The 16,222-nt window shown below is 54.0% G+C and overlaps 1 protein-coding gene across 1 annotated transcript; it reads right to left on the bottom strand.

Annotated features, from left to right (window-relative positions):
• Positions 1-6,131: 6,131 nt before the first annotated feature.
• NDUFS6 (NADH:ubiquinone oxidoreductase subunit S6) lies at positions 6,132-15,821 on the bottom strand. The gene is made up of 4 exons (XM_026019157.2): positions 15,611-15,821; positions 14,978-15,031; positions 7,122-7,244; positions 6,132-6,318 (listed from the first exon to the last, which is right to left on the bottom strand). Exons 1-4 carry the CDS (start codon positions 15,740-15,742, stop codon positions 6,253-6,255), a joined length of 375 nt encoding a protein of 124 aa, XP_025874942.1. The 5' UTR covers positions 15,743-15,821; the 3' UTR covers positions 6,132-6,252.
• Positions 15,822-16,222: the final 401 nt, after the last annotated feature.

Here is a 16,222-nt window from a genome sequence, read left to right as displayed (position 1 = left end):
AGGAGCATTAGCGTCGGTGGACAGTGCGGGGAGCAGGGTTGGGCTGAGGACCAGCTCCCCCGAAGGTCATGGGTGGAGGGTCAGGACCAGGTGTGGGTGGGGGTGCTGCCCCTGGGCCAGCCTCCCTCAGCTTCTGCTCCTGTGGGACAAGGAGGCGGGCAGGGAGGGGGCAGGTGCACCTGGGAGCTGAGCTGGGCACAGAGCTGCGCCTTTACAGCTTCCTGAGGACCAGGAAGAGCTGGGGGAGGAGGAGGGAGCTACCCCCAGGGAAGCCTCACACCCCAGGCAGGGATCTCAGTGGCTCCTCCATGCGTCTGGTCCATCTGATGAAATCCGGTTTTGGACATTCCCATGTTAATAGGTTTTTGCTTGTTTCACCTAGTTTCAGAAATAGTGATTTCCATTTTTATGTCTCAAGATAACTGGGAGACGAAAATGTGTTTTTACCTCCTTATGCAAATTCCTGAGGTTTGTATGGTTATTCAGAAAACTATCTTATAAACAGAAAGTGAACCCCCCCCCTTCCTTTGTGGCTCCTTGCGGGGACCAGTCATCCCTCTGTGCACACACGATGCTGAGCCCTTGTGAGGTGGCAGGCGGTGCCAAGTCAGCCCGCCAGCATACCTGACTGCAGTTGGATGCCAGGTGGGCAAAGCCTAGTGAGCAGGGTGCACGGGTCAACGGCAGGGAGTATGCACCCTGTTTCCCAGGGAGGTGTCCCCCCAAACCCTCATGCACCCAGAACAGAACGGGCCTTATCTGGAAACCTGGTCTTTGCAGGTGTCCTCGGTGACAATAAGGCCGGAGCAGAGCAGGGGGATCCTGCCAATGGCTGGTGTCCTTCCAGGAAGGCCATGGGCCATGTGAGGACAGACTCAGGGGCAGGAGGGACAGCAAGGGCTGAGGCAGAGACAGGCGGTCTGCCAGCCTAGGACCCCCAAGGCCTTCCGAGGGATGGCACAGGGGAGGGGGCCCTGGGACACCCGACTTCAGATTTCTGCCCCAGGAGAGTACAGTGCTGTGTTCTAAGCCTTCAGTCTGTGCTGCTCATTCAGGCAGCACTGGGAAACCGCACCTTTCGTCCCAGGACTCCGGGAATCTGCGACACCTAGGAATACGGCCGCTGTCGATCACCAGCGGGGGACGGGTGCCCAACACCTCCACCCTCCACCCAGGTGACTGTCGCACACGTACACGTTCAGTCCAAACTCACGAGCCTGTTTCTGGTGTGCCCGGCCCAGGGGGACCCTAGCCTTGTCATCCAGACCCCTGCACCTCTGTCCCGGATGCTCCTGGTGGATGACATTGTGTGCACCCTACATGCCCCCCATGCTCCACCTGACATCATCCAGAACCCGCACTCCATACTCCATATATGACATCATCCAACCCCACACCCTATGCTTTGTGCAATCACACCACCCAACCCTGCCCCAATGCTCTGCATGAGGTGACCTGACTCCATGACCCCAACCTTCATGTGGATGACATCCAGGACCCTGAACCTCTATGTGATGATGTCATCCGACCGCTGGCCCTGAATTTCATGAGATGACATTACCCGATACCAACCCAAATCTGTGTGATGACATCACCCACTCCACCTCCACCCCATGCTCCACCTTTGAGGGGTGGGGCTCGCTGGCTGCGGAATCACACATTAGCCTCCATGTCCAGTGTCCAGGGCTATGGCATATGTCAGGCAACCTGAGAGCAGGGGCTAGTGTGACTTTGGGGTGCCCCATGTGAACATGGCACTCTGGCTTCTGTGACATCAGGAGGCCAAGGTGGCAGCCTGATAGGAACAGTGGCCCTTTCAGCTCTGAAATTCCCAAACCACTGTGCACTGTGCTCACAGGACGTTACCTCCCCAGAAAACTCTGTATGCAAACAGAAGGGTTATGGTTTATTACATGTCATATAAAATCTGTGACGAGGGCAGTGAGATGATAGGGGTCACCCAAACCACATTCCCGAATGGCTGGTGTTTCATGAGCGAGGGGCCGTGACACACGGGTGTCCTGCTAGCGGCTCCTAACCAGGCCACGCCTGTGCACCTGCCACGGTCCACATATGGTGGTCCACAGTCAGCATGCCAGGGTCAGCACACAGTGGTCTAGATGGCTATGGTCAGCACGGCCAAGGTCAGTACGCAGCAGTCATTACACAGTGGTCAGCACGTGGTAGTCAGCAGGGCCACAGTCAGCACAGCCACGGTCAGGACAAGGCAGTCAGCACAAGGGCAGTCCACACCGTCCTTTCTAATGGCTTCAACTAACACACTGAGGCAAGTAAGAGAGACAACCTCCCAGGCCCTAGTTTGGAATAATTTGCTTGAACAGTCGTGCACAAACACCCCATAGCATCTTTTCCATGTTTGCCAACGGATCCCTTGGGATATTTTCCTGATGGAGCCCTGCATGCACATTTCGGGGAACTCAGCTGCCTTGGGGCACATGCGGCAGGTTGATGCTATCTGCTGCCGCACGCGGCCACTGGCACTTTGTGCTCTTCTCACGGAGCGTCCACCTATGCCTCTTCCCATTTCCCCTCCAAGATGGAGTCTTTTTTTTTTTTTTTAATTTTTAATTTTATTTATTTATGATAGGCACACAGTGAGAGAGAGAGGCAGAGACACAGGCAGAGGGAGAAGCAGGCTCCATGCACCGGGAGCCTGACATGGGATTCGATCCTGAGTCTCCAGGATCGCGCCCTGGGCCAAAGGCAGGCGCCAAACCGCTGCGCCACCCAGGGATCCCTCTTTTTTATATCAGCCTGGATTTGAGGATATTAGGAGTTTATTTACCATGTGAGCTGCCAATATTTTCCCGTCTTCGTTTGACTTTTCTGTTTTAAAGACAAATCAACATGTAATGTATTCCAGGGAAAAGAGAACAAAAAATTACATTCTTCCAAGTAAAGAAGACACAGAACACGGGAGGGTCAGGAAGCAGCAGAACGAGGGCAGATTTACACCCAAGTACTTTACATGAAATAACGTGGACAGAAATCTCCAGTGAGGACACAAGGAACTGTAAATGGGGCAGCAAACATCCAACTAGGTTTTATTTCCAGGAGACCCAATAAAAACACAAAGATATATTAATGTTAAGATAAAAGGACAAAAAAAAAAGATAAAAGGACAAAAACACATAACACGCCAATACTCACCCAATAAAGGTGGTGTGGCCAAAGTAAGAAAAGCAAAACAGACCCCAAAGTAAAATGTTTTCTAGAGACAAACATACTAGAGACATAACTGTAAGAGGTTCTGTCCGATGGAAGGCACGGCTGTCTCAAGTCGCATGATACTAACAGCAGAGCCTCACATGTCCTTTAAAATGGGGAACCAGAGGAGAGAGAGCTTGGTGGTAAAGCACCCCAACCCACACTGGGTGCCTGGGCGACTCCTGCTGGCTTCTGCACCCCACCTGCAGATGTCACCCCTACAGGGGCACCCTAGGTGCACAGCAGCCAGCCGCAGAACAGACCTCAAGCAAGTCCTGACCCACAGATTTCCAAGGACTGAATCCTACAGAGAATGTTTCCCTGCACTGGGCCACTACTAACTACACACTTACAGTTACATCTGAGTGGTAACAAAATACAACCTCTCAAAACAAGAGAGTGTGGTTAAAGCAGAGATTAGAGGAACTTCAGAGCAGTAAATGCTTAGAAGGGGAAAGCTGAAAATAACATAAAACCGCCACCTCAAGAACTTAGGAGAACCTCCAAATAAACAGCAAGAACAAAGAAATCAAAGATAACAAGAAGTTAATCAAACAAAATCCAAAAACACAGCCTAGCAGATGGACAACCACAGATTGCTAAGTGGTTGATGAGCCTCAGGTGAAAAAAACCAGGGGAAAAACCAAAAAGGCACACATATGGGGGATCCCTGGGTGGCTCAGTGGTTTGGTGCCTGCCTTTGGCCCAGGGTGTGACCCTGGAGTCCTGGGATCGAGTCCCATGTCAAGCCCCCTGCATGGAGCCTGCTTCTCCCTCTGCCTGTGTCTCTGCCTCTGTGTATCTCTCATAAATAAATGAATAAAATCTTTAAAAAAAAAAAAATGGCACATGTAATCCTGAGGTGGGGAAACCACTGCAGATCCTAAAACACCAGCCAGATCTCAAGAAAGCACTCTCAACAGCATTATGCCAGGACCTTGGAGAACCTGGGTAAAATGCCTAGACATGTAGAAAACACAGAGCGCAGCAGGGCCAGCTTACAAGACGTGAATGCACTAGAAGCTCTGGGGACATCAAGTCCACTAGTGCCTCCCCCAGCACAGAGCCCAGCCCACAGGACTTGCTGAGAGCCCATCAGCCAATCGGTCACAGCAAGCTGGTGCCTTCTCTGCAGAGAGGGGAAACGCGGGGCCTCTCCCCAGCTCCAGGGAGCACAGCCCTGACCTGGCCAGAACCCAGGACAGAGGAGGGGAGACGCTTCACAAGCCTCACCCAAGCCTGAGTTTCGGTGCACAAGTCCCGCACCACAGGCTGAGGTCCGGAGGACTGCAGACCAGCAGTGAGTCGGGCCCCTCCTGGCAGAGGAATGGTTTCCCTTTAGACAATCAGAGTAGGGCGGGGGGTGGGGGTGAATGGGTGACGGGCACTGAGGGGGGCACTTGACGGGATGATCACTGGGTGTTATTCTGTATGTTGGTAAATTGAACACCAATAAAAAATAAATTTATTATTAAAAAAAAAAAGCCAAAAAAAAAAAAATCAGAGAGTAACTCACCAGGTCATGTATTGAATGGAGAAAAGCTGGACATCCCTACAGATGAAGAGCGTAAGCTTCATCTCTCAGCCAACTGGACTAAAGGCCCACCTGCACCGGCAGCTCAGCCTGGGGTCCTCCCTCCCACGGACATCCCAGCTGCCCCCCGCCCTCAATTGCCGCCAGTCCCAGGCTGTGCCAGCCAGGTTCCCTTCCTGGTGGGCGCCATGCCACCCAGCGCAGCTCAGAAGGGTCTCCAAAGCAACTGGACTCCAAGGCTTGGGTTTCCCTCCAATGTTCATCCTGCTCCCACTCCACCCTGATGACCCTGCCAGTCCCATCCAGCTCACCCCACACCTGCCCCGTGACCCCAGGGTCCCTTGGCCTCTTGCCCCCCCACCCCTACCCCCTTCCTCCTACACTTGCTCAGAGGCCCTTCTGCCAGGAGTCTCATGAGGAACCACTGTGTGCTCCCAGGTGTGCACAGGGTGTGAACAGGTGCGTACAGGCGGCAGGCCCCACCCACCGCCCCTTCAGCTCCACAAGGGGTCCAGCAGGAGCTCTGCATCCCCCTCAGGACAGGTGACCTGACTGCTTGTGCACAGGACTCCACTATTCTAGGCTAGTGATGCTCTTTACTGTTTCCAGCTCCCAGGACTGAAAAGAAAAGTTGCACGTCCTTCTGATAACGTCTCAGTCAGGTAATCTGTTCTACCATCTAGAATACTTTTCTCTACCCTCTGAAGTTGGAGCTTAAATTTTGTCATAATGAGAACATACCTGGCCATGCCTCCTCGCTGGTCAGGCTGTGGCGTTCCCAGATGTGCAGGCTTTCCTCCAGTCTCCTACCATCACTGCCTCCTCGGGGACCCCACATACCCAGATGTGCAGGCTTTCCTCCAGTCTCTTTCCTCACCATCACTGCCTCCTCGGGGACCCCACATACCACAGGTCAGGGCTCACGGGCACTCTATGCAGCCTCGCTTCCCTTCCCTCCAAAGTCGTCCCACTACTTGTGTTAGGAATCCTTACTACTCTATACGCGCACTGCCCTCTGGCTTGCATGTGACTGTGAATACCTCCCGGCAGGTGCTTCCTGGGCATTAAGACTCCATATCTCAGCCCAACAAGAGGACAGAAGGGGAGCCTGGCCGCAGGAAAGCAGCCAAAGAGGAGGCCTGAGCCTGGCACCAACTGCTAGGGGAGCCCTAAGGCTGATGAACCACCATGTTTTCATAAAACCTCTCCCCTCTCACCCCTCAGCTACTCCATGTGGTTGCACGGAGTAAAGCATGTGCTCAGAGCACCCAACACACACCCCGCAGGAGGACCCCACTTCGGCCTGCGCTCTACATGAACATTCATTTGCTGAAGTCCGTTCTTTGAAAGAAGCACACAGCTGCCCATCCTGGATACAACACTCTTTATTCGGCACCAGCGGTGCCCCCGGAACAGCGAGAGGCCCTTCACCTGTGGGGTGTGTGCACCCAGCTGCCTGCAGGCCCCCGGGGCCGGGATGCATGGCTGCTCTAGTGATGGTGCTGTTTGAACTGCAGTCCACAATAGCCGCACGTCCCCGTTTTTGTTTCTTTGTCCTGAAAAGATTCAAGAAGAAAGATCTCATTTCTATACTGTGCTTCCAATCTAAACAGGTTCAGACACTAGACAAGAAGTCATACACAGAACCTGAAATACAATGTCAACTAGAAATGGCTCAAAACCTCTGAGGTCGCTACTGACCTGAGAACCGTCAGGGCACCAGAGGCCCAGGTCTGACTAGCTCCACCCTCCCTCGCCAGCAGCCGTGGGCAGTGGCCTGTGAACCCTGGCTGCAGCTCCAGCTCCCGGACCAGAACATGTGGTCATCTCAAAGGACTGCTGCCAGGACAAGGATTAGCAAGCAGTCACTCCTGGCCTTAGCTCAGGAGGGCCGAGGTTCCACCCTGAGCCCAGTATTCAATAGACTGGAGCAGCAGGTGGGGTGCTAAGCAAAGGCCCGCCACCCCCAGGCCACCAGCAGATAGGGCGCTAGGGTGCTGCTGGCTCCCTCCCCTCCATCAAGGCCGCAGCAGGCTGAGCCTCAGTCCCCACTCCCCCTCGTGTTCTGACACCCTGGGTCCTCTCTGCTCCAAGGCTGTGTGTGTGCAGGGGCACCCAAATGAGGCTCCAGGCAGAACCCACTTGTGTGGAAGGAAGTGGCCAGTCTGTCCCTGCTGGTAACGCTACAAACATCACACAGCACCTCATGGCATGTCCCAGGCAAAAGGGGCCCTTCACCCAATCTGCCCGCGTGGTCGGTGGGAAAGATCACATGGGCGAGCATGCAGTCAGTCTGCACAAGAGCCACTCGGAATGAGACCACTTAAGACTAGGGCAGCAAGGACAGGTGACACGGTACCAGGTTTATGTACACTTTCGGGTGGCCAAGAGCCCCCCCGCCACCGTCGCACGAGATCACACGACTTTCAACTTCACTCACGGGCTGCTCAGCTATCAAATCAATGGCAAAGTTTTCATTCACCTGGAACAAGAGAAAAAGAAAAAGTTGTGCAGCCAAGGACAAAGGCTTGGCCATTTTATGAAATTTAAGTGTCTACAGACAACACCCCCACACTCTCAGGTCCCACCAGCACATACATGTTCCATGCATCTCCTCCATTCTCATCTAGTATTGCTGGACATTTCAAAACACACATGTAATTTAACAGGCGCGCGCGCGCACACACACACACACACACACACACTTAATATTCCTTTTCTTTTTTAGAATATTTTATGTAAGGATCCCTGGGTGGCGCAGCGGTTTGGCGCCTGCCTTTGGCCCGGGGCGCGATCCTGGAGACCCGGGATCAAGTCCCACGTCGGGCTCCCAGAGCATGGAGCCTGCTTCTCCCTCTGCCTGTGTCTCTGCCTCTCTCTCTGTGTGACTATCATAAATAAATAAATAAAAATTTAAAAATAAATAAATAAAAATTTAAAAATAGAATATTTTATGTATTCATGAAACACAAAGAGAGAGAGAGGCAGAGGGAGAAGCTGGTTCCCTGCGGAGCAGGAGCCCAATGAGGGGCTCAATCCCAGGACCCCAGGATCATAGCCTGAGACAAAGGCAGGCACTTAGCCACCAGGCACCCACACACATTTAACTTTCCATTTGGTTAAAATTTCCAACTCATGGAAATGGTGCCAGAATCGACTACCAACATTCCTCTCTGGTCCATACCTGATTTTCAGACCAGACCGCTAGCACGGTGCCCGCGGTTTCAGCACAGGCTCTGCTCCTGGCCCCGGCTCTCACTCCACCCATGGGGACACGTGAGGAGTGACACCGAGGCAGCGCCCAAGGCCGACTGTCCCCGCCAGCACCACACACGCAAGCACCAGGGCTGAGGAAGTATCACAGGGCCCTCCTCAGTCACAGAGGCGAGGAAGCTCTGGCCATGTCTACACAGCTGCCAGCTTGGGGAAGCACCCAACAGGGACAATACAGGACAACACGGGACACAGGGGGGATGGTGTTGCACCCACAGGGACCAAAACCCAACGAATATGCTGAATCTCTGATTTTGTGGATTTTAAAATTCAATAAATACTTCATTATAGGAACGACCTCCTTTTAAAAACCAGTAAAAACAAAGGGAAAGAATCGCTGTTCCTTCTACCTTCCTAGCCTCACCAAAGCGTTTTCACATTAAGACTGGAGCTGCTGGGCAGACAGCATCACCCTCAGCCCCATGTGGAGACGCTGGGCCACCACCTCACCACCCTGAGCTTCGCTGGACTTGCCCCACGGCCCCACACGGTAACCTCGCCACAAAGAAGCCAAGTTTGACGGAGCTGCTGGAGCCAGCCCAAGTTGCACACTCCCAGAAGGAGGCAACAAACCCCACGACAGGCCACAGTCAGGAAGACCCAGCCATAGGCAATGCCACAGAAGGAAAGGACCCAGGTCCTCTGACAAGTGAGTCAAGGAGGGAAAGGGATAGTTTGTGTGTGTTTGGGGGTAGGCAGGGGCGACACCCAAAGTGAAAACAAACTGAGAGGCTACAGCAACTGCAATGCATGGAGCTTATCTGGATTCTGACTCAAGAAACATTTTTGTTTTACTATGACCCAATCAGGAGTGTCTACCACCCACTAGGTATTTAGCCTACACGCTGCTGTAATCTGTGATACTGATGCCATGGTCACATGAGCACCACCCAGAGCTCTGTAGGCACTGGTGAACTCCAGATTCCACGGAACCACAGTGGCGGCAGCCTGCTGCAAGGCCCTGGTGTTGGGGCAAGCAGGGTGCTGGTGGACCAGAGCGGACACCGGTGTGGGCGCCATGGGAAGCATCCTGGCTAGACAAAGAACAGATCTCACAATGAGCGCCTGTGGCAAACTGGGGACACCAGCCACTGCCTTGCTCATAGGTGATCTGCAGTGAGCCAGTCACTCAGAGCCACCCCCAACCAATGCCAAGGAGACAAAGCCCAAGGCTGGGCAAGCTGGGAAAGTAAAGCATCCATGTCTGTGTGTCGAGGGAAAGGACAGAACCCAAACCACCCGGTCCCTGCATGTCTCCCTGCCCAGTTACGGGGCCGACTCTATGTCCCAGAAAGGTGGGCCAGCCCATGCCAGGAGCTGCAGTGACCTGCCCCAGAGAGCCCTGCAAATCCAGGAAGGGCATCCAGAGGCATTTCCCTGCTCCAGAGGTTTGTGCTTCCTGAAGCCGGCCAGGCAATATGTCATCCCTGACCATGCTCTTGGCCTCAGCACAGGCATGTGTCCCACACTAGGGCTCTAAGGAGCCACAGCTGATGGCACCTCTAGACCTAGCATCACCACCACCCACCAGGGTAGAAAACAACTACAAGACCACAGCTGGAAGATCACCCGCTTCCGGAGGCTGGGGGTCATTTGAGTGGAGCACACAACAGTGGAACGAACGCCACAGAGGCGGAACATCACACTTCCCGACAGACGTCCCTGCAGCCACCACGGGGAGTGACGGCCCCGCGGAGACTAGTCAGGAAGTGCAGCCAGGGCTACTCTGCCACCTGCTTGGTGGAGGGTCAACCTCATGTGTGGGCTTAGGGGTGAGAACTGCCCAGCCGGGGGCCTGCCCTGTGCACCCAGAGCCCCACCTACAGGCAGAGGCCTTACAGTAGTGACAACAAGGAAACAAGTTTTAGACATGGGTCAACCTTCATAAGGGCGGTGGGACCTCAGAATCTTAATAAAGCCTGGAAATAAGTTAGAAAGGCACAATCAACCTCAGTTAACAGTTTTTCTAAAGCCAGTGGACTGCGTCCAGAGGACAGGTGATCCAGCAGAGCCCCACCCCTCACTCTTCCACAGAAACAGATGGTCTCGCCTGCCATCAGCACGGACGATGCCACATGCCTCTCATAGGAGCTTACGCCCCAAACACACAGAATGTGGATGTTCTGGAAAAATTTAATTGTTTTTAAAAAGCTTTATAGTTAACAGATACCAATCTTGTAAAGCTTTCCTTCCAAGTTTTGTTTCCACAAACACAGAAGTTATTGGGAAGTATAACACACCACGTGTGCAACATGGCCAGGCAGGGTGGACTTACTGCATTGGCCACACGGTGAGGCCGAGAGGTGCAGCCATGCTGTCCTACAAACTCCTCTAAGCACAGAACCCCCCAGATGGCCTCACCGCCCCTCAACGCTGCACCTCCAGTGGGCTGTGTGCTCATTGCTGCTGCAGACACAGCCATATGTCACAATGAAGCTTCATGGTGTAAAATAGGACGGCGTCTACCTAAGTGACAAATGTGTCACAAAGGCCACACTAACAAACCCCCAGGCTCTGTCACAGCAGTCAGACAGACCACCGTCTCCCGCGGGAAGGGCAGCTGACGCCTGAGAGTGACACAGGACTGCCCCCGTCACTCAGCACCACAGTGACCCCGACCTTCCATGATGAACGTCTCATTCCCGGGGTTAGGTTCAACCATAAGCATACAAAGAGCCCGGGAGCAAGCAGCACCCAGTTGACTGTGGGTGACCATCAGAGCTCCGTCTTGCTGCCATCACCTAGACTAGGCCAGACCAGGAGGAGCAGCACTGGACCTTAGCAGGGAAATGAACCAGAGCAGGTCACCACATCCACGCTTCTTGCTCGGCTGGAAGCAGAGTGGGTCTTTAGGCACACAGTGTGCCACATACCCGCAGCCGTCCAACAGCTGTACAGCTGTCCCCTACACATCACTAACCTAGCAATGTCAAACTACCTTCTTGTTTATCTCTTGATGGCCAATCGATTTGGGCATAAAGATATTTAGGTTTAAACTCAATTGTCAAAAAGCTGTTGTTTTTAATTTGTTTTTGGGACTGACAGTTCCTACAGAAGTTACTCCCTTATATCACACTGAGATCAAATCGATTAGAAATACAACATAAGACACTGGACTATATAAAATAGTATTTAAAACAATACACGAAGGAATAATAACCTAGTTGAGTCACCCAAGTTCTGTCGAATGCTAGCCCTGTTAATAGAAATTCACAGGTTTAGAAAGGGAATAAAGGGGAAAGGAGAAAAAATGAGTGGGAAATATCAGAAAGGGAGACAGAACATGAGAGACTCCTAACTCTGGTAAACAAACTAGGGGTGGTGGAAAGGGAGGTGGGCGGGGGGGTGGGGTAACTGGGTGACGGGCACTGGGAGGGGCACTTGATGGGATGAGCACTGGGTGTCATTCTATATGTTGGCAAATTGAACACCAATAAAAAATAAATTTATTTAAAAAAAAAGAAATTCACAGGTTTAAAAATAAAAGCCCAAACCAATTATTCAGATTATACGGTATCTTTAATACAAACACCAATATTTACATTTAGTTCTACATCTGTGTAGACATAGATTTATATAACTTTTAAGTCATGATACAAACTGAGGTTTTCTTCCAATTTAATTTTTAACACAAGTTCAGAGAAAATGTTCAAAAATAGCACCTAGGATTTTTGTACAGCAGTATTCACAGTTGCTCTGAGGTGACACAAGTCCAGGGGCGACCTGGCCAGTGTGGAGGAAGAGGACAGGCGCAGACATGAGGAGCATGTGGTACAAGGTCATGAAGCCACCAGGGGAGAGAGGACAGTGGACCTCAAGGCTTAGTGTCCAGGCTGCCACCATCTGAACCTTGGGCTTTAGAACCTTTGATTTTCGTCGATCCTAAAGAGTAAACAACTCTTGAGTCCAGGGTGGGGGCCGCTTCCTGCAGCTCCAAATCCCTGGGGTACCACTGCACCTCTTTGGCTCTTTCAGCTTTCCCAAACCTCCCAGGCATGTGCGTGTGCACACACCTTAACGTCACCTCGGTTCAGATGGCCTGCTGACATGTCAGTGTCAAACACCAGTCAGCAGGAGACAAAAGATCTCTGAGTCTTACTCTGCTCCTGGTCTTGGGTAACTCCCGAGAATTTTCCCAAAGCCTCTGCACAGGTACTGTGAGCCACCCCAGCACAGAAGTCACCTCGCCAGGCGAGTGGTCTGCTCTGCCACGGCTCGGGAGAAGCAAGACAAACGAGCTAATGGCCAGCAAGCCCTGGGAAAAGGACACTGTTCATTCCTGGGTGGGGCCTGAGGCCAGTCTGCATTTGCCCCATCTGTAGGTTCCTCTCTTCAGCACGTGCAGTTCATGCTTTCCATCCACAACTTCCACAGAATCCTCTTCAAGCTTCACATTATTGCAACAGGACAGCAGGTCAGGTGGGCCTCGGCACCTCGGGGACTGCCCCGAGGTCACCTGCGGTTGACACCTTCAAGCTGCTACCAAAGACCAAGGGGCCCAGCGGGTGAGTCAGAGCCATTACCAGACTCGCCTACCAGCCAGGGGTCTAAGATGGGCAGGAAATGTCCAGAGCCCTCCCCTTGGACGGATGCCCACTCCTCACGAATGCTGGTGAGGGCATTCATACCTGCGCAGAGCCACCCCATCATCGTCGTGGTTCATGGACGGGCTGTGCAGAGCTGTGCTGGGTGGACCTCAGCCTCCCAGGGTTCTGGGCTCTCTGCTTAATTATGTATCTTCCAAACCTACAAATGATACCTGTCTCAGTAATAGCAATCCTGGCAGCCGCAGAATGAGGGCATCTGTTCCCTGGTGTCTCTCACGGGGTGCCCACTGCCCTAGCAGCCTGTCCACACTGACTCAGCATCCAGAGCCCAGTGAGGTCAGGACGGCAGATCCAGAGGCAGTCAGACAGACAGTAAATACACACCCCCAGCTACAAGGTGACACAGAGGCGGCATTGCTACTGTTGTCACTGTTGTCATCATCCCTGCCATTCCTCACTGCGGTCACTTGTCCACACAAACTCTTCCATTAGAGGACAAGAAACGTGGGCTTTCTATTTTACGTATATGACCTCAAAGCCAATGAAACTCTTTCTATAACCTGCAGACGAATATCTGCTCAGTTCCAGCCCCTCTGCCTGGCTGGGGTAGTCATGGACCAAGGCAGGCCTGGCTTCTGTCCCCTCCGAGGCTGGGAGCCGGGTGGCATGTTATTCAGCACCTGACTGTCCCCTCCTGGAAGACCTGTCACAGGCCCACATGAATTCCTTCGCAGACATCCTGCAAACTGTATCAGGCACCTCTGGTCAGAAGTGGCCAAGAGCCAAACACAGATACTTTCCATTTCTTCCTGCAAAGGCCAGTTCACCTCTCAAACTTCCTGCCATCCTTGTTCTCCAGATTAAGCTCAGATTCAGTTCGTTTCCTAAAATACAACTAAACGAAGCTATAGAGACAGCAAAATCAGTGGTTGTCAGAGGCCGCGGAGAGGGAGGTATGAACAGGTGGAGCACATAGAATTTTTAGGGCAGGAAAATGACTCTGTATGATCCTGTAACAGTGGACACATGGCATGCATTGTCATAACCCACATGAACATGAGCATAAACCACGGTCAAGTTAGTAACATGTCACCATCCATCAAGTTCACAGTGATCAGCTATCACACATGTAGCACCCTGATGAAGATGTGAGCAAGAGGGGGTGACATGGGAACCCTCTGCACTTCACCTACAAGTTTCCAGCATATGTAAGTACCTTCTGTAACAATGTCTTTGGGAAACCCAAACAACATTAAAATACTCCTAAATATCAAATTTTGTTGTGAGAATGAGAGCCAGAGCAGGATTCATCATTTACAGACATACTGTGCACCCGTACAACATGAACATGTGCCCCAGAGCATGAGACCCGGAGCCAGGATAAGGTTCTGGACCTGGGTGAGTGGACAGAGTGAGCTGACACTTCAGCACCTTCTCATCTAGTCACACTTCGTCTGCTTCACTGATTCTGTTTTTGTTTGTTTTTGGTTTGAAGGGCCCCTCCATGCACCTGTCACCCCTCTGCCCACCTCCACCTCCACCCCCAATCCCCCCCCCCCCCCCCCCCCCCCCGCTCCCCGGCTAAGGCAAACAGAAACCACTGGAGGCCACACCATGTCTCCAGCAGAGAGGAGCTGGGGACAGACCCAGGTGTTTGCCAAAGCATCCGAATTGCTAGGGAGCTGGGGGCCAGGCTGCATGAACCCATGTCCCCCCCTACCCCTGCCCCGGACATCCACAAAGCAGGAACAGAAGTAATTAATGAGAATTTAACAGACAATGTAGCCATGATCAAAGGGGAGTGGGAACACATCTTACAGACAGCTGGGGACTAACAAGAAGGCTGCCCCAGGAAGGAGGAACTCAAGATGACTACAGAGGAGGAAAAGGGCTCAGAAGACCATGAGCACTAGGGACGTGGCAGTGCAGGTGACAGAGGAATCGAGAGGCGCATAGGCTCCTGTAGGAGGGCCCTTCCTCTGTGGTCAAACACAGGGGTGGGACCCACCACCCTCACTCAGGGAAGGGCAAGTGTGGGCCAGCGTCAGTCCCCACTGGAACACAGCCTAGTCTGCTGGGCAGGAAACAGGACAAGCACACCCCAGACGGTGAGTGGAAGAGTCAAGGTATGATGCGACTTTAATTTGAGGGTCTCAGGAGTATAAGGCACAGAAATGAAAGAAAAGATCACTCCCGTTTATACTTACACAAGACGTCACTTAGAGGTGGGGGGGTTGCAAAACGAACACAGACACCGGGGCATTTCAGAGGGACGCGCAGCTCCAGAGCTGCCGGGTGCCCACTATGGGAGAACTTAAGTCCGTGCACTATTACTTCTCGCCCGGCACGTAAACGTCGTACAAAGGCCCACCTCTCGTTTTACGAGCTCTCTTACCTCTTTCTGACGACCAACGAACCGAACTTTCCTATAGTCTTGATCGTCATAAACCTGGAGACAGAAAAAGACCCCATATGACTTTACAGCCTAATTGTGAAGAGCCGCTCACTCTCGGCGGCGCGCCTTACGGGAAAGTGTTTCTTCAGGACCTCCGGCCGCTGGTGACCGAACAGGGGGACGGGGGCCGGGGGGGCCGGGCGAGCAGGGGCTCATGCGGGCAAGGCCCGCGGGGCACAAGGCGCAGCGACGGCGTCGGGCGGGCAGCAGGCGGAGCCGGACCCCGTGTCCTCCCCGCGCCCGGGCGACTCCGCCAACAACGCGGGGCCGCTTCTCAGCTCCTCAGCTCGGGCTGCCCACTAGGACCCAACGCCGTCCCCGCGTCGGGCCGCAGCAGCCCCAGCTGTCACTCCGGCCACGCCCCCGCCCCCCCGCCCCGGGGCGCGGGAGCCTCGGCCACCACGCCGGGCGCCGCCGGGCTCTGCAGCTGGAGGCCGAGGAGCGGGGAGCCCCCGTGGGGTCACAGCGCGAGACCTGCACACCTGGGCCCAACCCGAACCGGGCCGGCACGGGACTCGGGCCCCCGGTTCTCCGCGAGCCGAGACAGGGCGGCCTCCACGCCGCGGCGCTTACCTGGCCGGTGTGCGTGATCTTCTCCCCGGTCGGCGACGCCCGCACCCCCAAACACCTGGCGCCCCGGGGCGGGCGCAGCGCCGCTGAACCGCTCCGGCCCAGGAGCCGGCAGAAGGTCACAGCCGCCGCCATCTTTGGGCTGAACCCTGACCCGGCGCGCCCGCACGCTGACGCATGCGCACGGCTCCCGCCGGGCACCCGCGGCCCCCACTTCCCGCGCAGGGGAGGCGCGCACGCGCGGTGCGCTCGGCTGGAGCCGCCGGCAGGTGCAGCGGCTGGGCCCGGGCCCGGTCCGCAAGAGGCGGCAAATCTAGGCGCACCTTTAGCCGGCAGTGCTGTTGGGTGGTTCCTGCTTGGGGTGGGGCAGGGGAGGATGGAAAACGAAGGTGCAGTCTTCGCATTTGATGGTAGTTGGTAATCATGGGGTGTTCCGTATCGCATGTTTTCATTCGCGAAGGCCCTTGTATAGAGGCCCTGTAAGTGCATTCACGTTGCGCACTGCGCATCGCTGTCACCGCGGGAGCAGCGTGTTTCGGGATTTCTGCAGCAGAGCTCCAGCGAAGCGACCAGTAAAGCACGCTCAGTGTCCTCCCCAGCGCAGATCAGCCCCGA

The sequence above is a fragment of the Vulpes vulpes genome, chromosome 3 (genome assembly GCF_048418805.1).
Source record: "Vulpes vulpes isolate BD-2025 chromosome 3, VulVul3, whole genome shotgun sequence".
In the NCBI taxonomy this organism is placed as follows: Eukaryota; Metazoa; Chordata; class Mammalia; order Carnivora; family Canidae; genus Vulpes; species Vulpes vulpes.
This window is presented reverse-complemented; position numbering and strand designations above follow the sequence as displayed.

Coding starts and splice junctions, on each gene's coding strand:
- NDUFS6 (XM_026019157.2), bottom strand. CDS start 15,742: ATGGCGGCGGCTGTGACCTTCTGCCGGCTCCTGGGCCGGAGCGGTTCA. Junction 15,032..15,610: donor AGATCACGCACACCGGCCAG/GTAAGCGCCGCG, acceptor TTCTGTCTCCAG/GTTTATGACGATCAAGACTA. Junction 7,245..14,977: donor TCGTTGGTCGTCAGAAAGAG/GTAAGAGAGCTC, acceptor CTCTTGTTCCAG/GTGAATGAAAACTTTGCCAT.